This window comes from Entelurus aequoreus, linkage group LG03 (genome assembly GCF_033978785.1).
Source record: "Entelurus aequoreus isolate RoL-2023_Sb linkage group LG03, RoL_Eaeq_v1.1, whole genome shotgun sequence".
NCBI lineage: Eukaryota > Metazoa > Chordata > Actinopteri > Syngnathiformes > Syngnathidae > Entelurus > Entelurus aequoreus.
In genome coordinates this window covers 88,365,806-88,391,149 of record NC_084733.1, presented here as the reverse complement: position 1 = coordinate 88,391,149, position 25,344 = coordinate 88,365,806, and the positions used below count along the sequence as shown (strand labels likewise).

Here is a 25,344-nt window from a genome sequence, read left to right as displayed (position 1 = left end):
ACTCTTCAGTCCGGCAGACATCAACAAGAGAGCGGGGTCCATGTTCGCCATATAGTCCCATTTCAACCCAAGCCTTTTTTTTTTGGACTAACTTTACGCAAACTCGCAGCAAGGTGAGGAACGCTTTAATTTTATGGCGATTTTTTGACGGTGGATTCGAACTACCCCGAGTTGTGTTCGTGCTCTCCGAAGCGGCTGCTGTTTTTTTTTTTTTTTTTTTAAAGTTGCCGGGCAAAGTCGTCGTAAAGACGTCCGAAATGTGACCAGGTTTCGGCGTGTTGTGATAATTAGCTCCGTAAGAAGACGCACGTTGTGCTTGTTGTTGTTGTTGGCGCCCGTTAGCTTGAAACAAGTTGGGGGAGGCTCTCACGCCCACCCGCCTGAACACGCGGTAGCCGCTGTCAACAAAACAAGCTAGCCCATTAGCGCGCACGCCAACAACTAGTTTGTTTTTAACGGGTTCTTTTTGAAAAGCCCTAAAATGTCGTTTTTGTTGTGTTTTGCCGCATTTACTTTTACCACGGTGTCGCTTAAAAAAAAAATCGAAGGATTTATTTAAAAAAAAAAAAAAAAAGCGTTATTATTATTGTTCTCATTGGAATCAACATTATTGTTTAAGAGTAGGTGAAATGTGTACGTTCGATGTATGCACTTGTGTAGTTTATGTGGGCGGTGGAGCGTCGTCGAGTGAGGCGGACATTTTAAAAATGGTCGTGTGCGGTGCCATGCTGCCTCCAACACCAAAACTGACGACTTGCACTTTTTTTTTCCCCCCTCCTCTTTCTCTCTCTCTCTCTCTCGATGAAAACAAGTGTTTCGCTCGCCCTTTGTCGCGTTCGAGCCATGATTTGTGTAGTTTTAGACGGGAATGGCAGCAGTAGTTCGCCGCATCACGCCTCCTTCGCCGCGCCGCCTCCGCCTTTGAAGTGTGTTGCCATGTTGGGTGACGTCACGCACTCTCCAGTCTGCTGCGAAGATCGTGTGTGCGGGAAGGTGGCTACTCTGCGCGACCTTGTGATCACACCGACACACCCCCGGCCTTTTATATGCTGGCGTGTTATGTTTGGTTATTTTAGTCGTGTTAATGAAGTGACATTTGGAAGGAGATGCTGGACATCTATTAGGCTAATTTGAGTATTTTATGAATAATTGTGTGAATGCTCCAAAACATTCACACATATGTTTTTCTACACTAAAATTCATCTATTTATTAAACTACTTCTTCTTCTACAGATTTTGGCGCGCTCTACATTCCAAATTTCAGGTTTTCCGGGACATTTTTCCCATTCAAAATGAATTGGCCATTTTTCAAACTTACACTATTTCCATTAGAGATGTCCGATAATATCGGCCTGTCGATTTTATCGGCCGATATATGCGTTAAAATGTAATATCGAAAATTATCGGTATCGGTTTTTTATTATCGGTATCGTTTTTTAAAACATTTATTTTATTTTTATTTTTTAAAATTAAATCAATATAAAAAACACAAGATACACTTACAATTAGTGCACCAACCCAAAAAACCTCCCTCCCCCATTCACACTCATTCACACAAAAGTGTTGTTTCTTTCTGTTATTAATATTCTGCTTCCTACATTATATATCAATATATATCAATACAGTCTGCAAGGAATACAGTCCGTAAGCACACATGATTGTGCGTGCTGCTGGTCCACTAATAGTACTAACCTTTAACAGTTAATTTGACTAATTTTCATTCATTACTAGTTTCTATGTAACTGTTTTTATATTGTTTTACTTTCTTTTTTATTCAAGAAAATGTTTTTAATTTATTTATCTTATTTTACTAATTTTTAAAAAAAGTACCTTATCTTCACCATACCTGGTTGTCCAAATTAGGCATAATAATGTGTTAATTCCACGACTGCATATATCGGTTGATATCGGTATCGGTTGATATCGGTATCGATAATTAAAGAGTTGGACAATATCGGATATCGGCAAAAAGGCTTTATCGGACATCCCTAATTTCCATCCATCCATTTTTTACCGCTTGTCCCTTTAGGGGTCGCGGGGGTGGGGGTGCTGGAGCCTATCTCAGCTGCATTCGGGCGGAAGGCGGGGTACACCCTGGACAAGTCGCCACCTCATCACAGGGCCAACACAGATAGACAGACAACATTCACACTGAAATTAAAACCACTTTTTTTTTTCCAAGTTAAAAAAAATTCCAGGATTTTCCAGAATTCCTGGTTTTCCAAAGCCTTATTTCCACCTTTTTTTTCTGGCGACTACCCTTCCCACATTTTTCAACCGTTACACCGTCCAAACATTCCTCTTAATCAGGACAAAAAAACAAAGGGGTTTTTCAAACGGGAAAAAATTCCAGGAATTCCTTAACATTTCTCAATTCAACATGTTACTACTTCAACATTTCTTGACCGATTTCAAAAATTACAACACCAATCATTTCAACTCATTCAGAACATTCAAGTCCTTTAACATTTTCCCCAAAAATTCCCGCTTTTCCCCAAATTCCCAAATTTCAATGAAATTCCAAAGTTCCACAATTTTCTCCATCAAAATTCATCTATTTATTCAACTTCTTCTACAGATTTTTGCGCGCTCTACCTTCCACATTTTTTACTTGATTCAAACCGTTCCAACTTAAAACTGTTCAGCCTGTTCGGGAATCGTGGACTTTCCCTTGACAAATTCCCAGATTTCCCAGGACATTTTTCCCATTCAAAATGAATTGGCCATTTTTCAAACTTTCACCATTTCCACATTTTTCAACCAATTCATACCATTCCACCTTCTTGGAAATTCAAACCACCTTTTAACATTTTCCCAAAAAATTCCCGCTTTTCCCAAAATTCCCAAATTTCAATTAAATTCCTATTGAAATGAATAGGATATTTTTCAAAGTTTCACAATTTTTTCCACCAAAATTAATTTATTTATTCAACTTCTTCTTCTACAGATTTTGGCGCGCTCTACCTTCCACTTTTTTCACCCGATTCAAACCGTTCTAACTTCAAACTGTTCGGCCAATTTGAGAATCGCGGGCTTTCCCTTGACAAATTCCCAGATTTCCCAGAATTCCAGGTTTTCCGGGACATTTTTCCCATTCAAAATGAATTGGACATTTTTCAAACTTTCACCATTTTCACATTTTCAACCAATTCATACCATTCCAACTTCTTGGAACTTCAAAACAATTTTTAACATTTCCCCAAAAAATTCCAGCTTTTCCCAAAATTCCTAAATTTCAATGAAATTCCCATTGAAATGAATGGGATATTTTTCAAAGTTCCACAATTTTTCCACCAAAATTAATTCATTTATTCAACTTCTACAGATTTTGGCGCGCTCTACCTTCCACTTTTTTTCACCCGATTCAAATTGTTCTAACTTCAAACTGTTCAGCCAATTTGGGAATCGCGGGCTTTCCCTTGACAAATTCCCAGAATTCCAGGTTTTCCGGGACATTTTTCCCATTCAAAATTAATTGGCCCCTTTTCAAACTTTCACCATTTCCACATTTTTCAACCAATTCATACCATTCCACCTTCTTAGAAAATCAAACCACCTTTTAACATTTTCCCAAAAAATTTCCGCTTTTCCCAAAATTTCCAAATTTCAATTAAATTCCTATTGAAATGAATAGGATATTTTTCAAAGTTTCACAATTTTTTCCACCAAAATTAATCTATTTATTCAACTTCTTCTTCTACAGATTTTGGCGCGCTCTACCTTCCACATTTTTCACTTTATTCAAACCGTTCCAACTTCAAACTGTTCAGCCTGTTCGGGAATCGTGGACTTTCCCTTGACAAATTCCCAGATTTCCCAGAATTCCAGGTTTTCCGGGACATTTTTCCCATTCAAAATGAATTGGCCATTTTTCAAACTTTCACCATTTCCACATTTTTCAACCAATTCATACCATTCTTCAAACCACTTTTTTTCCAAGTTGAAAACAATTCCAGGATTTTCCAGAATTCCTGGTTTTCCAGAGCTCTATTTCCACCCTTTTTTCTGGCGACTGCCCTTCCCACATTTTTCAACCCACTTCAACCGTCAAAACATTCCTCTCAATTAGGGCAAAAAAACGTAGTTTTTTTTTTACTGGAACTTTTCCCGAAATTCCAGGAATTCCGTAATACCATTTCTCAATTCGACATGTTAGTACTTCAACATTTCTCCACCTATTTGAAAAATTCCAACACCAATCATTTCAACTCATTCAAGTCTTTTAACATTTTCCCCAAAAATTCTCGCTTTTCCCCAAATTTCATTGAAATTCCCATTGAAATGAATGGGATATTTTTCAAAGTTCCACAATTTTTTCCACTAAAATTAATCTATTTATTCAACTTCTTCTCCAGATTTTGGTGCGCTCTACATTCCACATTTTACACCCGATTCAAACTGTTCAGCCTATTCGGGAATCGCGGGCTTTCCCTTGACAAATTCCAAAAATTCCCAGATCATTTCCCAGAATATTTTTGTAAATATAGCATAAAACCTTCTAAATATTTTTTTTAATCATTACGAGAGCCAATCAGTGGGCACGATACTGATCAGCGCTCTGAAATTGGTTTGGGTTTTCTTTAGCGGAGCGTTGTGTGTGTGAATGTTGTCTATCTGTGTTGGCCCTCCCATGGGGTGGTCACTTACGCCCAAATGCAGCTGGGATAGGCTCCAGCACCGCCGCGACACCGGGAGGGATAAGCGGTAGAAAATGTATGGATAGATGGCCAATATTACTGTGGTACTGATATTTTCAGCTTGCTTGAAAATGCTTAATTTAGGCATTAAACACACAAAATATGCTTATTTTTGAACAAAAATCCACCGTTTGAAGCGACTGTATATACATTTTTCAGTGCATGTGCATAAAACGGAATGTTTTATGACTAGATACGTGTCCTATTTGTATATTTTCGTCATTCAGCCATGTATTGTCACTCTCCTCGACAGTACAATGAGTAGCAAAGGTCACAGACGAGTGTTTTACTGCCTATTTATACCCGACCTTTACTTTATTGCAGCGTTATTTACAAACTTTCTGTAGCGTTGACATACTTTAAAGACCCCATCTCACGGTTTACAGATAAAAATGAGTGTTTACGCTTGTGTAATATTACAGACTTGACTACTCCCGCGCTAAAAATGGACTAACCGTGGGTACGGAAAGTGTTTAGACAGCCTTTTAAACGTTTCACTCTTTGTCTCATTGCAGCTATTTGCTAAAATCAAAAAAGTTCATTTTATTTCTCATTAATGTACACTTGGCACCCCATCTTGACAGAAAAAAAACAGAAATTTAGAAATTTTTGCCAATTTATTAAAAATAAAAAACTGTAAAATGAGTATTCAGAGCCTTTGCTCGATACTTGATGCACTTTTAACAGCATTTACGAAGCCATAAGCTTGGCACACCTATCTTTGGGCACTTTCAACCATTCCTCTTTGTAACCAGGTTGCATAGGAAGCATCGGTTTCCAACCAGGATGTCTCTGTACGTCGCTGCATTCATCTTTCCCTCTATCCTGACTAGTCTCTTAGTTCCTACTGCTGAAAAGCACCCCCACAGCATGATGCTGCCACCACCATGCTTCACTGTAGGGATGGTTTTGGCCCGGTGATGAGCGGCATGCAAGGCATACTTGGTCAACAGCCATACAGGTCACACTGAGGGTGGCCGTATAAACAACTTTAACACTGTTACAAATATGCGCCGCACTGTGAACCCACACCAAACAAGAATGACAAACACATTTTCGGGAGAACATCCGCACCGTAACACAACAGAACAAATACCCAGAACCCCTTGCAGCACTAACTCTTCCGGGACGCTACAATATACACACCCCCGCCCACCTCAACCTCCTCACGCAAGCATGTCCCAAATTCCAAGCTGCTGTTTTGAGGCATGTTAAAAAAAAGTAATGCACTTTGTGACTTCAATAATAAATATGGCAGTGCCATGTTGGCATATCGGTATAGGTTGATATCGGAATCGGTAATCAAGAGTTGGACAATATCGGATATCTGCAAAAAAGCCATTATCGGACATCTCTAATACTGATATATGTTTATATCATATATATACAATATATAACAATTACCATGTACAATATATCGGTATAGGTTGATATCGGAATCGGTAATCAAGAGTTGGACAATATCGGATATCTGCAAAAAAGCCATTATCGGACATCTCTAATACTGATATATGTTTATATCATATTTAGGGATGTCCGATAATGGCTTTTTGCCGATATCCGATATTCCGATATTGTCCAACTCTTTAATTACCGATACCGATATCAACCGATATATGCAGTCGTGGAATTAACACAAATTATGCCTAATTTGGACAACCAGGTATGGTGAAGATAAGGTACTTTTTTAAAAAAATAAAAAAAATAAGATAACTAAATTAAAAACATTTTCTTGAATAAAAAAGAAAGTAAAACAATATAAAAACAGTTACATAGAAACTAGTAATGAATGAAAATGAGTAAAATTAAGTGTTAAAGGTTAGTATTATTAGTGGAGCAGCAGCACGCACAATCATGTGTGCTTACGGACTGTATCCCTTGCAGACTGTATTGATATATATTGATATATAATGTAGGAAGCAGAATATTGATAACAGAAAGAAATGGGGGAGGGAGGTTTTTTGGGTTGGTACACTAATTGTAAGTATATCTTGTGTTTTTTATGTTGATTTAATAAATTTAAAAAAAAAAACAAAAAAAAAAACCCGATACAGATAATAAAAAAAACGATACCGATAATTTCCGATATTACATTTTAACGCATTTATCGGCGGGACATCCCTAATCATATATATACAATATATAACAATTACCATGTACAATATTACAGTATATGTAACAGCTGCAGCAGAAAATAGACATAAACAAAGAGAGGTAGCTAACATAGAATATATTAAAAGTATATATATATATATATATATATATATATATATATATATTAGGGGTGTAACAGTACACAAAAATTTTGGTTGGGTACGTACCTCGGTTTAGAGGTCACGGTTCGGTTCATTTTCGGTACAGTAAGAAAACAACAAAATATACATTTTTGGGTTATTTATTTACCAAATTTGCAAAAATCTTCCACCAAAAATATTTTTCTTAGTGGAATATGTGATGTGAAGTAATGGGAACCTTGGATAGGTCAATAATTCATAATAACATTGATTTGAGAAGAAGGAAGAAAAAAAACAGCTTTGTTTTAATAATTGGTCAACATTGCAACTTTTTCTAAATTACATTTAACCTTTTAAGCTTTTTTATTTCACTTTTGTTATGTTTTTGTTTATTTTAATAGTGTTTTTAAAATGTGCCTTTAAAACATTAGCTGTGGGCCGCAAATGGCCTCCGGGGCACACTTTTGACACCCCTGCTATAGATAATAAAAAATTAAATGTGATAAATCTATGGATAAAAAGCAGAGCTTGGCGACACATGCGCGTTTATCATAACTCTCTTTCTCTCTTTCTCTCTGTCTCTGCCCCTCCCTCACCAATGCTGCTGCGCACACAATTTGTTTTGTTTTTAACCCCTTCCTAACCCTGAACGTACATTGAAAATACACGCAACCCTAACTCAAAATGCCGGACATTTGAGGCATTTAAGAAACTCCGCCCTGACAGCTCCGCAAAAGAGGACGTATGGTCAGTCTGTCGTAGCCCGTTAGCTGCTAGCATGCCGTGTGTTGTGCCTCGGTGTGCATTGTTTACACAACGTGCGGTATGCTACTTAATATGTCCTTGTGGAAACTCGTTCGGTACACCTCCGAACCGAAACCCCAATACCGAAACGGTTCAATACAAATACACGTACCGTTACACCCCTAATAAATATATATATAGGGATGATGTTCGAAACCGATTCTCCCGGTTGTTCGATAAGAAAAGAACCGATTCCATGGACTCAAATCCCTTTTTGAGAACCGGTTCCCGTTATGGAGGCCACTATAGTAAAGAAAAAGAGTTGGTTCTTTATTCGAATCCCTGGGAACGAGTCCCAAATGGGCAATGTTAAGCCCATTTGATTGTAGACTCTTACTGACACCTTGTGGCGATATGAAAATACTACGCGTCAATAGTTTGGGCACTTCCGGGTTGGCGGCGAGAAGTAGACAAGTTGTGTTAGCTCTTGCAAGCCTTGGAAAAGGTAAGTCTGTAAGTAAACTGTTGAACTTGTTTATGTAACTCAATATTAAGGTGGAAAGTGGTTAAGTTTGATACTAAGATGTTTATTGAAAAACGATTTTTGTGCACTGTTTCAATGGATGTTTTGAGGACTTAAAATGGCTGCCAGTCGTGTATTTCCACCATCGAAATAGATTCAACACTCAGAAGTATTTGTTTGATGATAGTACTGTATATTTGTGTGAAGCTAATATTTACATATTGTGTATTACATTTCAGTATGTTAATTGAATCACATAGCTTATACATTTGTCATTGTGTGTATTTCAGTTTAAAAAAATAAATAAAAAATAACAGTCCAGTGCAAGACAAAAGTAAAGATAGGAAAAGACAAAGCAAGATCAACAACAATAAAGAGCCTAATTGGATTAATCTGCTTTGGAACTTTATTAGATGTCTTGGATTGTTTGTTAGCTGTCTGCCTGTGTGTGTAGTTAGTATGTTCCAATAGCAGCAGAAGTGCACTTTTTGGAGAGCTGTATTATTTTCAGTTTTGTGCCCAAGGGACTGATTTTATTGAACACTATATTATTATATATACACCTATAGTGATCACCGAGACAGGTTGTTTTTGTGTTACTGTATATATTTGTTTTTCTGAAAAATCCCACTTAATATACTTTGGGTAACAGTCAATATTTTTTTTTTTTTTTTTTTAGGGGGGTAACAGTCAATATTTAATTATTTTATTTTAGTTTTTTCTTATAAAATAAAAGTGAGCTTTTGTTAAACCAAATATTGTGTTTTTTTCCATATACAACAACCTATCTGGATTCGATAAGAGAATCGATAAGGAATCGGTCCGATAAGAGGATCCGATAATGGGCTCGAACTCGATAATTTCTTATCAAACATCATCCCTACATACATATATATATATATATTAGGGCTGCAACTAACGATTAATTTGATTGTCGATTATTACTTCGATTAATCGATTAATAATCGTATAAAAGAGACAAACTACATTTGTATCCTTTCCAGTATTTTATTGAAAAAAAACTATATAATGGCACCATACTTATTTTGATTATTGTTTCCCAGCTGTTTGTACATGTTGCAGTTTATAAATAAAGGTTTATAAAAATAAAAAATAAATAAAATTGCCTCTGCGCATAGCATAGATCCAACGAATCGATGACTAAATTAATTGCCAACTATTTTTATAATCGATTTAATCGATTAGTTGTTGCAGCCCTAATATATATATATATATATATATATATATATATATATATATATATATATATATATATATATATATATATATATATATATATATATATATATATATATATATAATGTGTGTATGTGTGGGAAAAAAAATCACAAGACTACTTCATCTCTACAGGCCTGTTTCATGAGGGGTTCCCTCAATCATCAGGAGATTTTAATAGAAGCATTCACATACCATGGTTTATATAGGGCACAGAGCGGGTAGGTACAGGCAGGCGTAGGGGCGTGGTGATTGGCTCATGTGTCACCTAGGAGGTGTTTCCGTCTGTGACGGCATGCTGATACCATTTCGCTGCGCTTGTTGAGGGATGCCAGGTCTGGGCGGCATATAATAAACAGTTTCTCTTTCAAGCATAGGTTGCATCTTTTATTACCACCGTTGTAAGGGTGTGCTGAATGCAAGAATTCGCCATGTTATTGAATATTCAACATTATTGTCTTTGAGGGTCCAAATGTGCTTGCTGAGTTCTGTAGTGTTCCTCGGGCTTTGGTTCCTGAAAGAAGCCTTGTGATTGTTCCATCTGGCCTTTGAACTCTCCCTCGGTTAATCCTACATACGTGTCAGATGTGTTAATGTCCTTGCGTGTTACCTTTGATTGGTAAACGACTGATGTTTGTAAGTATGTATGTATGTATGTATATATATATATATATATATATATATATATATATATATATATATATACATACATACTGTAATTTCCGGACTATAAGCCGCACCAGCTAAATTTAGGGGAAAATACAGATTGCTCCACATATAAGCCGCACCGGACTATAAGCCGCACCTGACTATAAGCCGCACCAGCTAAATTTAGGGGAAAATACAGATTGCTCCATATATAAGCCGCACCCGACTATAAGCCGCAGGGTTTTGATGTGTAATTAGCGTAGTATATAGGGGTTCCTGCTACCACGGAGGGGATTGTCGGGACAGAGATGACTGTTTGGGAACGCAAAGCGTCCCATTTATTAACAATAAATCTTTCAATCATTCTATCAAATATATATATATATATATATATATATATATATATATATATATATATATATATACACACACCGTAATTTCCGGACTATAAGCCGCTACTTTTTCCCCTCGTGACCAGAACGAGGGGAAAAAGTAGCGGCTTATACGGTTCTGGTCCCTGCGGCTTATACAAGGGTGCGGCTTATTTACGGCCTGTTCTTCTCCGACATCGACGAAGAGGATTTCGGTGGTTTTAGTACATATATATATATATATGAAAAAAGATCGAAAATAGACCATTCATCGGCAGTGTGCCCTATGGTCCGGAAAATACGGCATATTGTGTTTCATTTGAATGTAAAATGCATGTTTGCAAATCAATTCCTAATAAAAGCCTGGAACTCCTGCAGTTGCGTAACCAGACACTATATCATGGGGTCAAATTAAGCATGCAACGTAGTCTAATGTGTGAATTATTAATGACCTAAAGACGAGATCCCTTCATGTAAATTTGTTTGTCACTCATGAAACTTATCATTTAAAAGGGTCCCACATCCCCTAAACCATCAAACTGTGTCCGAGTGTGCCCTCTCTCTGCGTTTTGGCATCTCTGCGCGCTCCCTGTAGCTCCACACTGTCAGAAAACCCCAAGGATTGACGGCAACAACACAAAAAAGAAAAAAAAACCCTCGGTCTGGGTGGGGGGCGCGGCTTTGCAGGTTTGCCGCAGTTGGTTCAACCATGTGCTCAGGAGTTTGCCTAGCAACATAACGACATACCTCTTCGGTGCATTTAGTCAATCCTATTTTTATTTGCTGCATCCCCTCCTGCTAATCTGACTCCAAAGTCAACACGGGGTGTGCGTGCTGTTTAATATTTAGGGTTGCCAAAAGCGAGCGTGCATCCCGTGAGCTCAGCGTGGTGACATGATCTGTCTGACACGCTGTCTGACTGTTGACCTACTTCCTGTCTCCCACCACCCCCCACCACCACAACACTGCTACCCCATGTGGGTCAGGGCGAGGGACGCTCTTAAAAACTGCGTTTAGTGCTCTTGTTTGTGACCAAGCATCTTATTCGTGAATGTTTACATTCTAAGAAAATATGTCGCCTGTGTGAAGTTGCAAATATTTAAAATAACAATGCCATTCGTTTGTGCTGTTACGGTTTTTAAGGTGTTTTAAAATACTTTTTCTGACTAACCCCCTCCACTAGGGCTGGGCGATATGGCCTTTTATTAATATCTCGATATTTTTAGGCCATGTCACGATACACGATATATATCTGGATATTTTGCCTTAGCCTTGAATTAGAGATGTCCGATAATATCGGCCTGCCGATATTATCGGCCGATATATGCGTTGAAATGTAATATCGGAAATTATCGGTATCGTTTTTTTTATTATCGGTATCATTTTTTTTTTTTTTTTTTTAATTAAATCAACATAAAAAACACAAGATACACTTACAATTAGTGCACCAACCCAAAAAACCTCCCTCCCCCATTCACACAAAAGGGTTGTTTCTTTCTGTTATTAATATTCTGGTTCCTACATTATATATCAATACAGTCTGCAAGGGATACAGTCCGTAAGCACACATGATTGTGCGTGCTGCTGCTCCACTAATAGTACTAACCTTTAACAGTTAATTTTACAAATTTTCATTCATTACTAGTTTCTATGTAACTGTTTTTATATTGTTTTACTTTCTTTTTTATTCAAGAAAATGTTTTTATTTTATTTATCTTATTTTATTTGATTCATTTTTTTAAAAAAGTACCTTATCTTCACCATACCTGGTTGTCCAAATTAGGCATAATAATGTGTTAATTCCACGACTGCATATATCGGTTGATATCGGTATCGGTTGATATCGGTATCGGTAATTAAAGAGTTGGACAATATCGGCATATCGGATATGGGCAAAAAGCCATTATCGGACATCCCTACTCATAGCCATTGCACACATAAACACGTTACATAGAATCAACAAAACTTGCAACATTTCAACCGTTCCACCGTCAAAACATTCTTCTCAATTAGGACAAAAAATTCCCGATTTTCCCGAAATTTCAGGAATTTCATAATGCCATTTCTCAATTCAACATGTTACTACTTCAACATTTCTCCACCGATTTGAAAAATTCCAACACCAACCATTTCAACTCCTTCAGACCATTCAAGTTTTTTTTCCCATCTTTAAAAAAGTACCAGCTTTTCCCGAAATTCCCACAATTTAGGAAATCCCCATTGAAATCAATGGGACATTCTTCAAAGTTCCACAACTCCCAAATTTTTCATCTGATTCAAACCGTTCCAACTTCAAACTTTTCACTTTATTTTCCCTTGACAAATTCCAAAAATTCCCAGATTTCCCAGACATTTTTCTCCATTCAAAATGAATTGGCCATTTTTCAAACTTCCACATTTTTCAACCGATTCAAACCATTCCACCTTCAACACATTCCACCATCCTGGAAATTCAAACTACCCTTTTTGCAAGTTCAAAAACATTAATAATAATAATAATAATACCTGGGATTTATATAGCGCTTTTCTAAGTACCCAAAGTCGCTTTACATGTTAAAAACCCATCATTCATTCACACCTGGTGGTGGTAAGCTACATTCCAGGATTTTCCAGAAGTCCTGGTTTTCCAAAGCCCTATTTCCACCCTTTCAACACATTTCAACCGTTCCACCATCAAAACATTCCTCTTAATCAGGACAAAAAACTAAGTTGTTTTTTCAACTGGAAAAATTCCCGGTTTTCCCGAAATTTCAGGAATTTCGTAATACCATTTCTCAATTCAACATGTTACTACTTCAACATTTCTCCACCGATTTGGAAATTTCCAACACCAATCTTTAAAAAAATACCCACTTTTCCCGAAGTTCCCAAATTTTTGGAAATCCCCATTAAAATCAATGGGACATTCTTCAAAGTTCCACAACTCCCAAATGTTTCATCTGATTCAAAGCGTTCCAACTTCAAACTGTTCAGCCTATTCAGGAATCGCGGGCTTTCCCTTGACAAATTCCCCAAATTTCCCAGAATTCCAGGTTTTCCGGGACATTTTTTCCCATTCAAAATGAATCGGCCATTTTTCAAACTTCCACCATTTCCACATTTCTCAACCGATTCAAACCATTCCACCTTCAACACATTCCACCATCCTGGAAATTCAAACTACCCTTTTTTCCAAGTTCAAAAAAATTCCAGGATTTTCCAGAATTCCTGGTTTTCCAAAGCCCTATTTCCACCCTTTTTTCTGGCGACGACTCCTTCCGCATTTTTCAACGCATTTCAACCGTTCCACCATCAAAACATTCCTCTTAATCAGGACAAAAAACAGCGTTGTTTTTTTAACTGAAAAAATTCCCGGTTTTCCCGAAATTTCAGGAATTTCGTAATACCATTTCTCAATTCAACATGTTACTACTTCAACATTTCTCCACCGATGTTTAAAAATTCCAACACCGACCATTTCAACTCATTAAGACCATTCAAGTTTGTATTTTTACCATTTTCAAAAAAAATTCCAGCTTTTCCCGTAATTCCCACATTTTTGGAAATTCCCATTGAAATCAATGGGACATTCTTCAAAGTTGCACAACTCCCACATTTTTCATCTGATTCAAACTGTTCCAACTTCAAAATATTCAGCCTGTTTGGGAAATTGTGTGCTCTACTTCAACAATTAAACAAAAACAAAAACCAGGATTTCAGTTCAACTTCAGCATTGGAGCATTCACACGCAATTCCTTCAGGAATAGCCTCATCTAGTTTTTAAACTAGGCTGGACTCCAGGGAGGGGGTCCAGACTGGCCAAGAAAAAAAAAACTCATAGCCATTGCACGCATAAACACGTTACATAGAATCAACAAAACTTGCAACAGAGGGGAGGGAGTGGGAGCTATGGAGGCCGGCTGCTGCTGTATAAGCGCTAGTCAGCCACCCTAAGGGAAATGAAGCTGTGGTGAAGGCGAAATTATTAAGTCTTTCATTCTTTGTGGCCCTACAGATGTTTGGCTTTCACAAGCCCAAAATGTACCGGAGTCTGGACGGCTGCTGCATCTGCCGAGCAAAGTCCTCCAGCTCTCGCTTCACCGACAGCAAGCGCTATGAGAAAGACTTCAGGAGCTGCTTTGGGTAAGTGTGGACGGACGGAGCGTCGAGTGGTTTGGAACTTTCCTAATGGCATTTCTCTGCAGACTGAGTGAAACACGATCCGGGGAAATCTGCAACGCTTGCGTGCTCCTGGTGAAGAGATGGAAGAAGCTACCTGTGGGAACCAAAAAGAACTGGAACCACGTACGTCCGTAATGGTGGTCTCCCGCCAATGCTCCCGAAGAACTAATAATTATGAGATGAAACAATCAAAATGATGGCATAACAAGTTGTAATTATGAGATAAAGACTCAGTATGAGGTTAGGAAGTCAAAATGATGAGATAAAATGTCATAATTATAAGATAAAAAATCTAAATTGTGAGATAAGAAGTCATGAATATCTGGTAAAAGATAATTATGACAAACAAAATTGAAATTATGAGATGAAAAGTCATAATTATAAAATACAAAAAATTTAAATTATGAGATAAAAAAAATTTAAATTATGAGATAAAAAGTCATAATTATAAGATACAAAAAATTGAAATGATAAGATACAAAAATTGAAATTATGAGATAAAAAAAATGTGAAATTATGAGATAAAAAGTCATAATTATAAGATACAAAATTGAAATTATGAGACACAAAAACTGGAATTATAAGATTTAATGTCATAATTATGAGATAAAACAATCATGGCATAAAAAGTAATTATGAGATAAAGACTCATATTTATGAGGTTAGGAGGTCAACATTATGAGGTAAGAAAGTCAAAACTGAGATAAAAACTCATAATTATAAAATACGAAATTGAAATTATGAGACACGAAAATTGGAATTATGAGATTAAATGTCATAATTATGAGATAAAACAATCAAAATTATGGCATAAAAAGTTGTAATTATGAGATAAAGAATCGAAATTATGAGATAAGTCATGAATATCTGGTAAAACATAATTATGAAATACAAAATTGAGATTATGAATTGAAAAATCATAATTATAAAATAAAAAAATCGAAATTGTGAGATAAAAAGTCATGAGTATCAGATAAAACATAATTGAGATACAAAATTGAAATTATGAGACACGAAAATTGGAATTTTGAGATTAAATGTCATAATTATGAGGTTAGGAAGTCAAAATTATGAGATAAAAAGTCATAAAATAAAGAATCAAAATTATGAGATAAGAAGTCATGAATATCTGGTAAAACATAATTATGACAAACAAAATTATGAGATGAAAAGTCATAATTATAAGATGAAAAAAATTTAAATTGTGAGATGAAAAGTCATGAGTATCAGATAAAACATAATTGAGATACAAAGTTGAAATCATGAGACACGAAAGTTGGAATTATGAGATAAAAAGTCATAATTATAAAATACGAAATTGAAATTATGAGACACGAAAATTGGAATTATGAGATTAAATGTCATAATTATGAGATAAAACAATCAAAATTATGGCATAAAAAGTTGTAATTATGAGATAAACACTCATACTTATGAGGTTAGGAAGTCAAAATTACTAGATAAGTCATAATTATAAGATAAAGAATCGAAATTATGAGATAAGAAGTCATGAATATCTGGTAAAACATAATTATGACAAACAAAATTGAGATTATGAGATAAAAAGTCATGAGTATCAGATAAAACATTATTGAGATACAAAGTTGAAATCATGAGACACGAAAATTGGAATTATGAGATTAAATGTCATAATTATGAGATAAAACAATCAAAATGATGGCATAAAAAGTTGTAATTATGAGATAAAGACTCATACTTATGAGGTTAGGAAGTCAAAATTATGAGATAAAAAGTCATAATTATAAGATAAGGAATCAAAATTATGAGATGAGAAGTCATGAATATCTGGTAAAACATAATTATGACAAACAAAATTGAAATTATGAGATGAAAAGTCATAATTATAAGATTAAAAAAATCGAAATTGTGAGATAAAAAGTCATGAGTATCAGATAAAACATAATTGAGATACAAAATTGAAATTATGAGACACGCAAATTGGAATTACGAGATTAAATGTCATAATTATGAGATAAAACAATCAAAATGATGGCATAAAAAGTTGTAATTATGAGATAAAGACTCAGACATATGAGGTTAGGAAGTCAAAATTATGAGATAAAAAGACATAATTATAAGATAAAGAATTTAAATGATGAGATAAGAAGTCATGACTATCTGGTAAAACATAATTATGACAAACAAAATTGAGATTATGAGATAAAAAGTCATGAGTATCTGATAAAACATAATTGAGATACAAAATTGAAATTATGAGACACGAAAATTGGAATTATGAGATTAAATGTCATATTTATGAGATAAAACAATCAAAAATGATGGCATAAAAAGTTGTAATTATGAGATAAACACTCATCCTTATGAGGTTAGGAAGTCAAAATGATGAGATAAAAAGTCATAATTATAAGATAAAGAATTGAAATGATGAGATAAGAAGTCATGAATATCTGGTAAAACATAATTATGACAAACAAAATTGAGATTATGAGATGAAAAGTCATGAGTATCAGATAAAACATAATTGAGATACAAAGTTGAAATCATGAGACACGAAAGTTGGAATTATGAGATAAAAAGTCATAATTATGAGATAAAACAATCAAAATTATGGCATAAAAAGTAATTATGAGATAAAGACTCATACTTATGAGGTTAGGAAGTCAAAATTATGAGATAAAAAGTCATAATAATAAGATAAAGAATCGAAATGATGAGATAAGAAGTCATGAATATCTGGTAAAACATAATTATGACAAACAAAATTGAGATTATGAGATGAAAAGTCATAATTATAAGATAAAAAAAATTGAAATTGTGAGATAAAAAGTCATGAGTATCAGATAAAACATAATTGAGATACAAAGTTGAAATCATGAGACACGAAAATTGGAATTATGAGATAAAAAGTCATAATTATAAAATACAAAATTGAAATTATGAGACACGAAAATTGGAATTATGAGATAAAAAGTCATAATTATGAGATGCAAAATTGAAATTATGAGACACGAAAAATTGGAATTATGAGATAAAAAGTCATAATTATCAGATGCAAAATTGAAATTATGAGACACGAAAAATTGGAATTATGAGATAAAAAGTCATAATTAAAAGATAAAGAATCGAAATTATGAGATAAGAAGTCATGAATATCTGGTAAAACATAATTATGACAAACAAAATTGAGATTATGAGATGAAAAGTCATAATTATAAGATACAAAAAATTGAAATTATGAAAAGAAAAGTCATAATTATAAGATAAAAAAAATTTAAATGATGAGATAAAAAGTCATAATTATAAGCTACAAAATTGAAATGATGAGACAGGAAAGTTGTAACTATAAGGTGTCTTCTACGCAGGTGGTGGATGCTCGAGGAGGTCCGAGTCTGAAGTTGACCTCCAGGCCCAAGAAGATGAAGTCCATGGCCAAGAAAGCACGCCCGAGTCAGATCAGCAGGCTGCAGAAAGAACTCAAAAGAAACAGTTAGTTCTGCATTTTGGTATTTTTGTCTAAAAAGCTCTTTTTAAGCGTCTTTTAGTGTCATGAGCTCACATTGAGTTCCAACCATCAAAGCGAGCGTGTTTCTCCCACAAAAAACAGTCTATTGCACTTACAGTCGTGGTCAAAAGTGTACATACACTTGTAAAGAACATCATGTCATGGCTGTCTGGACTCTCCAATCTTTTTTACAACTCTTTATTTTTTTGTGATTGGAGCACATACTTGTTGGTCACCAAAAAACATTCATGAAGTTTGGTTCTTTTATGAATTTATTATGGGTCTACTGAAAATGTGCTGGGTCAAAAGTATACATACAGCAATGTTAATATTTGCTTACATGTCCCTTGGCAAGTTTACCTGCTATAAGGCACTTTTGGTAGCCATCCACAAGCTTCTGCTTGAAATTTTCACCACAAAATTGCTGCAGTTCAGCTAAATGTGTTGCTTTTCTGACATGGACTTGTTTCTTCAGCATTGTCCACACGTTTAAGTCAGGGGCCGTACTTATCAAGCTTCTTAGAATTACTCCTAAGAAGTCTGCTAAGAGTTGACTTAAGAGTAAATAAATTCTTCGCTGAAAGCTGCACTTAAAAGTTAGTTATCAAGCGTCTTACTCACACTTTCAGCGAAGTGTAGGACTGAATCTTAAGTGTCACACTCAGAGCTGAATTACGACATTACTATGTGCCGTAAACGCAATTTTAGGTGACATCATTTCTGTGTCCATAGAAATGACCAATCACGGAAGGGAATCCGTTGTCTAAGAATAAAGAAATATCTTGGAAATATTTAAGTGGACAATGGGAGTGTATATTTTGACAATAAACTACAAAATAATACAAAACAAACTAGTCCCCGCCGCTCCCTCTCTTCTCTCGCCCACACACTCACTGACGTCACTCACCTCACAGCCACACACATACGCTACTGTCATAACATTTTCTTTCCAATTCATTAATTAGGCAACTAATTTGAAACTGGTGTGCACATGCAGAAATCAACAAGGAATCGAAAAGTATTAAATCTGTGACAAAAATAATATCCGCTCTGTCTAAACGATACCGTTTGATCAGCTGCTCGTCATCAAAAAAACAACAACATTGTTCCGTTCCCTGAACGTTCGCGCACGTCTCTCTCGCCTCAGTGCCATCCCCTGCTGGCAACTCCTAACCACTTAAGACACCTCTGAAGGTCTCTTAAATATCGTGGAGAGTAGGAGTGATTCTTAGACTTAAGAACGTTGATAAAAAGCTTTTATTCTTAAGTTTGAGAGTAGGACTAAATTTCGCAAATTCTCAGGACTTAAGTGTAAGAAGCTTGATAAGTAGGGCCCCAGGACTTTGGGAAGGCCATTCTAAAACCTTCATTCTAGCCTGATTTAGCCATTCCTTTACCACGTTTGAGGTGTGTTTGGGGGTCATTGTCCTGTTGGAACACCCAACTGTGCCCAAGACCCAACCTCCTAGCTTGTCCTGAAGAATTTGGAGGTAATCCTCCTTTTTCCATTGTCCCATTTACTCTCTGTAAAGCACCAGTTCCACTGGCAGCAAAACAGGCCCAGAGCATAATACTACCACCACCATGCTTGGCGGTAGGCATGGTGTTCCTGGGATTAAAGGCCTCACCTTTTCTCCTCCAAACATATTGCTGGGTATTGTGGCCAAACAGCTCCATTTTTTGTTTCATCCGACCACAGAACTTTCCTCCAGAAGGTCTCATCTTTGTCCGTGTGGTGTCAGATGACATTACCGTATTTCCTGGAACAGCCGCAGGGGCGCTAATTAATTTAAAACCTCCTGTCACTCTGGCGTTTACCGGAAACCGGCTAATTATTTTAAAACCTCTTCTCACTCCGGCGTTTACCATAAAGGAATCCGGTAAATTTAGGCGTGCGCTTTGAGTGTGATGTAAGCCATACCATCATGAAAAGCACATTTAATAAAAAAAAACGTTATTATGGTCTTACCTGTACTTATAAATGGAGTCCATTTGCAGCTCCTTCTGACCAAAAGCATCGATAACTTGTTTATAGAAGTCTTCCTTATTTTCTTTCTTCCGTTTTAAAAGTCTCTGTTTCGATGGAGATATTCCTTTAATTATTACCTCCTGCTTCCATTGAAAGTCCAGTTTAGAAAACTGTTTTATTTTAGTATGTAGTCCTCCTTGTTAAAAGTTCAGGCAGAGGCTGCGTGTGTTCACTTCTTCTGCAGTACCGGAAGTCGCAAGAAGGATCACTAGCGCCCTCTACCACCAGGAGGCGGGAGTCATTTAATGACTTATACAGTATTTAACACACGCAGCTACGGTATATTAATAAAACATAGCTGCTTACTGTTCTTTTTAGCATACTGTACCGGTATTCAATAGCTTGGACCTTAAATCCTACTGAATAGCTCTTTATCTTTTTTCCTTTGTGCGATTGCAAACTACTGAAAGCAGCTTCCTCCATTTTGAAAATGAGGACAGGTAAAGCGTCACTCGTGACATAACGAATTTGACCCCGGTGGAAGTTCTAGCCATATGCTAAATATTTTGCGAAACGAGTTCGACCCGGCGAAAATTACAGACATGCGATAATAAAATTAATATTTTGCGAAACGGCGTCAATAATGAACCGGCGATAAGGCCAAGCATGCGTTAATTATTTTGAGAAACGAGTTTGACCCGGCAGTAATTCTAGACGTGCGAATACTATATTCCCTGCGCCAATTCAAGGAAATACGGTATGTTCTTTACAAGTGTATGTAAACTTTCGACCACGACTGTATTTGGCACTACGATTTCCAAAGGGCTGCAAAAAACGGTCAAAAGTAGAGATATCCGATAATGGCTTTTTTGCCGATGTTGTCCAACTCTTAATTACATTATTATGCCTCATTTTGTTGTGATGCCCCGCTGGATGCATTAAACAATGTAACAAGGTTTTCCAAAATAAATCAACTCAAGTTATGGGAAAAAAATGCCAACATGGCACTGCCATATTTATTATTGAAGTCACAAAGTGCATTTTTTTTTTTTAACATGCCTCAAAACAGCAGCTTGGAATTTGGGACATGCTCTCCCCTGAGAGAGCATGAGGTTGAGGTGGGGGGGGGGGGGGGGGGGGGGGGGGGGGGTGTATATTGTAGCGTTCCGGAAGAGTTAATGCTGCAAGGGGTTCTGGGTATTTGTTCTGTTGTGTTACGGTGCGGATGTTCTCTCCCGAAATGTGTTTGTCCATTCTTGTTTGGTGTGGGTTCACAGTGTGGCGCGTATTTGTAACAGTGTTAAAGTTGTTTATTACGGCCACCCTCAGTGTGACCTGTATGGCTGTTGACCAAGTATGCTTTGCATTCACTTGTGTGTGTGAAAAAGCCGTAGATATTATGTGACTGGGCCGACACGCAAAGGCAGTGCCTTTAAGGTTTATTGGCGCTCTGTACTTCTCCCTACGTCCGTGTACACAGCGGCCTTTTAAAAACTTTTTGAAACCGATACCGATAATTTTGAAACCGATACCGATCATTTCCGATATTACATTTTAAAGCATTTATCGGCCGATGATATCGGCAGTCCGATTTTGTCGGACATCTCTAGTAAAAAGTAAATGAATTGAAAGCGTTGAAAGTAACAGCATAAAAACGGGTAAATAAAAAACTCTAAACTAGGTAAAAGCTTAATCGATAAAAAGTTTATAAATGTGTTCCTTGCAGAATAAATTCTTAAGCTCAGTGGGACATTTCCGGGTAAATAAAGGTTAACAAAATGAAATAAAACACATAAAAGCCAGAAAATAAAAGCGGGTTTTAACACAAGACATAAAACATTCAATTTAAATAAAAATGTTGTACTTTTTTTCACAAAAAAATCAGATTTACAATTTTCTCTCCTTTTTAAAGAAACCAATTAATACAAATGGCAAGTTTTTTAAAAAATTTGATCAAAAAGTAGTTTGAAACGACACCGCATTTTACTCTTAGCAAAATTCTCATTTGTACAAAGGCGACGTGTGCAATTTTTCAAGATTTATGCAGATCCCAAATACAGATCAGCAGGTACCAGAAGGTTGAAAAGTTGCTCTTGCATAATATTGCGAAACAAAACGCCAGATATCATGTCTTACTTTATACACACACCATAATAATACTCCTATGTTGAAGCACAGTACAATCCATCAAGTGGTGTGGCTTCATAGCTTACCAAAGTCCTACTAAAATATTTTGAAGGATTTTTGAACGCCGTGTGTAATGTTCTATATTTTCAATGGAACGTATAAAGTGGCCTAGTTGTTAGTGTCCGACCCTGAGATGGGGTAGGTTGTGAGTTCAAACCCCGGCCGAGTCATACCAAAGACTATAAAAATGGGAGCCATTACCTCCCTGCTTGGCACTCAGCATCAAGGGTTGGAATTGGGGGTTAGATCACCAAAAAAATGATTCCCAGGCGCGGCCACCGCTGCTGCTCACTGCTCCCCTCACCTCCCAGGGGGTGAATGCAGAGAATAATTCGCCACACCTAGTGTGAGTGACGATCATTGGTACTTTCACTTAAATGTTGGTGTTGTTTACTGGAGTCAGGTTGCAGTCTACACATATCTCTTATGTGTGACTGCCATCTGTCACACGTATCATTACACCATGTACCAAATAAAATAGCTTCGAGGTGGGTAAGCAAAACCAGAATTAATCTGTTACAAGGCGCACTGTCGAGTTTTGAGGGGGGGGAAAAGGATTTTAAGTGCGCCTTATAGTCCGGAAAATAGGGTACATATTAGAGATGTCCGATAATATCGGGCTGCCGATATTATCGGCCGATAAATGTTTTCAAATGTAATATCGGAAACACAACGGAACAAATACCCAGAATCCCTTGCAGCACTAACTCTTCCGGGACGCTACAATATGCAATTGGAATTATGAGATTAAATGTCATAATTATGAGATAAAACAACCAAAATGATGGCATAAAAAGTTGTAATTATGAGATAAAGACTCATACTTATGAGGTTAGGAAGTCAAAATGATGAGATAAAAAGTCATAATTGTAAAATAAAGAATCGAAATGATGAGATAAGAAGTCATGAATATCTGGTAAAAAATAATTATGACAAACAAAATTGAAATTATGAGATGAAAAGTCATAATTATAAGATAACATTTTTTAGAAATTATGAGATAAAAAGTCATAATTATAATATACGAAATTGAAATTACGAGACACGAAAGTTGGAATTATGAGATAAAAAGTCATAATTATAAAATGCAAAATTGAAATTATGAGACATGCAAATTGGAATTATGAGATTAAATGTCATAATTATGAGATAAAACAATCAAAATGATGGCATAAAATATTGTAATTATGAGATAAAGACTCATACTTATGAGAAAATAGGGTACATATTAGAGATGTCCGATAATATCAGGCTGCCGATATTATCGGCCGATAAATGCTTTCAAATGTAATATCGGAAACACAACATAAACACAACGGAACAAATACCCAGAACCCCTTGCAGCACTAACTCTTCCGGGACGCTACAATATGCAATTGGAATTATGAGATTAAATGTCATAATTATGAGATAAAACAATCAAAATGATGGCATAAAAAGTTGTAATTATGAGATAAAGACTCATACTTATGAGGTTAGGAAGTCAAAATTATAAAATAAAGAATCGAAATGATGAGATAAGAAGATATGAATATCTGGTAAAACATAATTATGACAAACAAAATTGAAATTATGAAATGAAAAGTCATAATTATAAGATACAAATTTTTTTTAAATTATGAGATAAAAAGTCATAATTATGAGATACAAAATTGAAATTACGAGACACGAAAGTTGGAATTATGAGATAAAAAGTCATAATTATAAAATGCAAAATTGAAATTATGAGACACGCAAATTGGAATTATGAGATTAAATGTCATAATTATGAGATAAAACAATCAAAATGATGGCATAAAAAATTGTAATTATGAGATAAAGACCCATACTTATGAGGTTAGGAAGTCAAAATTATAAAATAAAGAATCGAAATGATGAGATAAGAAGTCATGAATATCTGGTAAAACATAATTATGACAAACAGAATTGAAATTATGAGATGAAAAGTCATAATTACTGTATAAGATAAAAAAAATTGAAATTATGAGATAAAAAGTCATAATTATAAGATACCAAATTGAAATTACGAGACACGAAAGTTGGAATTATGAGATAAAAAGTCATAATTATAAAATGCAAAATTGAAATTATGAGACACGCAAATTGGAATTATGAGATTAAATGTCATAATTATGAGATAAAACAATCAAAATGATGGCATAAAAAGTTGTAATTATGAGATAAAGACTCATACTTATGAGGTTAGGAAGTCAAAATGATGAGATAAAAAGTCATAATTATAAGATAAAGAATCGAAATTATGAGATAAGAAGTCATGAATATCTGGTAAAACATAATTATGACAAACAGAATTGAGATTATGAGATGAAAAGTCATAATTACTGTATAAGATTAAAAAAAATTGAAATTATGAGATAAAAAGTCATAATTATAAGATACCAAATTGAAATTATGAGACACGAAAATTGGAAATATGAGATTAAAAAGTCATTATAAAATGCAAAATTGAAATTAGGAGACACGCAAATTGGAATTATGAGATTAAATGTCATAATTACGAGATAAAACAATCAAAATGATGGCATAAAAAATTGTAATTATGAGATAAAGACTCATACTTATGAGAAAATAGGGTACATATTAGAGATGTCCGATAATATCAGGCTGCCGATATTATCGGCCGATAAATGCTTTCAAATGTAATATCGGAAACACAATAATAAACACAACGGAACAAATACCCAGAACCCCTTGCAGCACTAACTCTTCCGGGACGCTACAATATACAATTGGAATTTTGAGATTAAATGTCATAATTATGAGATAAAACAATCAAAATGATGGCATAAAAAGTTGTAATTATGAGATAAAGACTCATACTTATGAGGTTAGGAAGTCAAAATTATAAAATAAAGAATCGAAATGATGAGATAAGAAGTCATGAATATCTGGTAAAACATAATTATGACAAACAGAATTGAAATTATGAGATGAAAAGTCATAATTACTGTATAAGATTAAAAAAAATGAAATTATGAGATAAAAAGTCATAATTATAAGATACGAAATTGAAATTATGAGACACGAAAATTGGAAATATGAGATAAAAAGTCATTATAAAATGCAAAA

The 25,344-nt window shown here is 35.4% G+C and overlaps 1 protein-coding gene across 1 annotated transcript in view; it reads left to right on the top strand.

Annotated features, from left to right (window-relative positions):
• The window catches only part of LOC133647042 (SIN3-HDAC complex-associated factor-like), a 38,103-nt gene continuing 12,759 nt past the window's right edge, over positions 1–25,344 (top strand). The window contains 4 exon segments of the mRNA XM_062043097.1: positions 1–113; positions 14,448–14,575; positions 14,638–14,737; positions 17,959–18,082. Coding sequence (XP_061899081.1) covers positions 14,448–14,575; positions 14,638–14,737; positions 17,959–18,082 — 352 coding nt within the window. The 5' untranslated portion in view covers positions 1–113.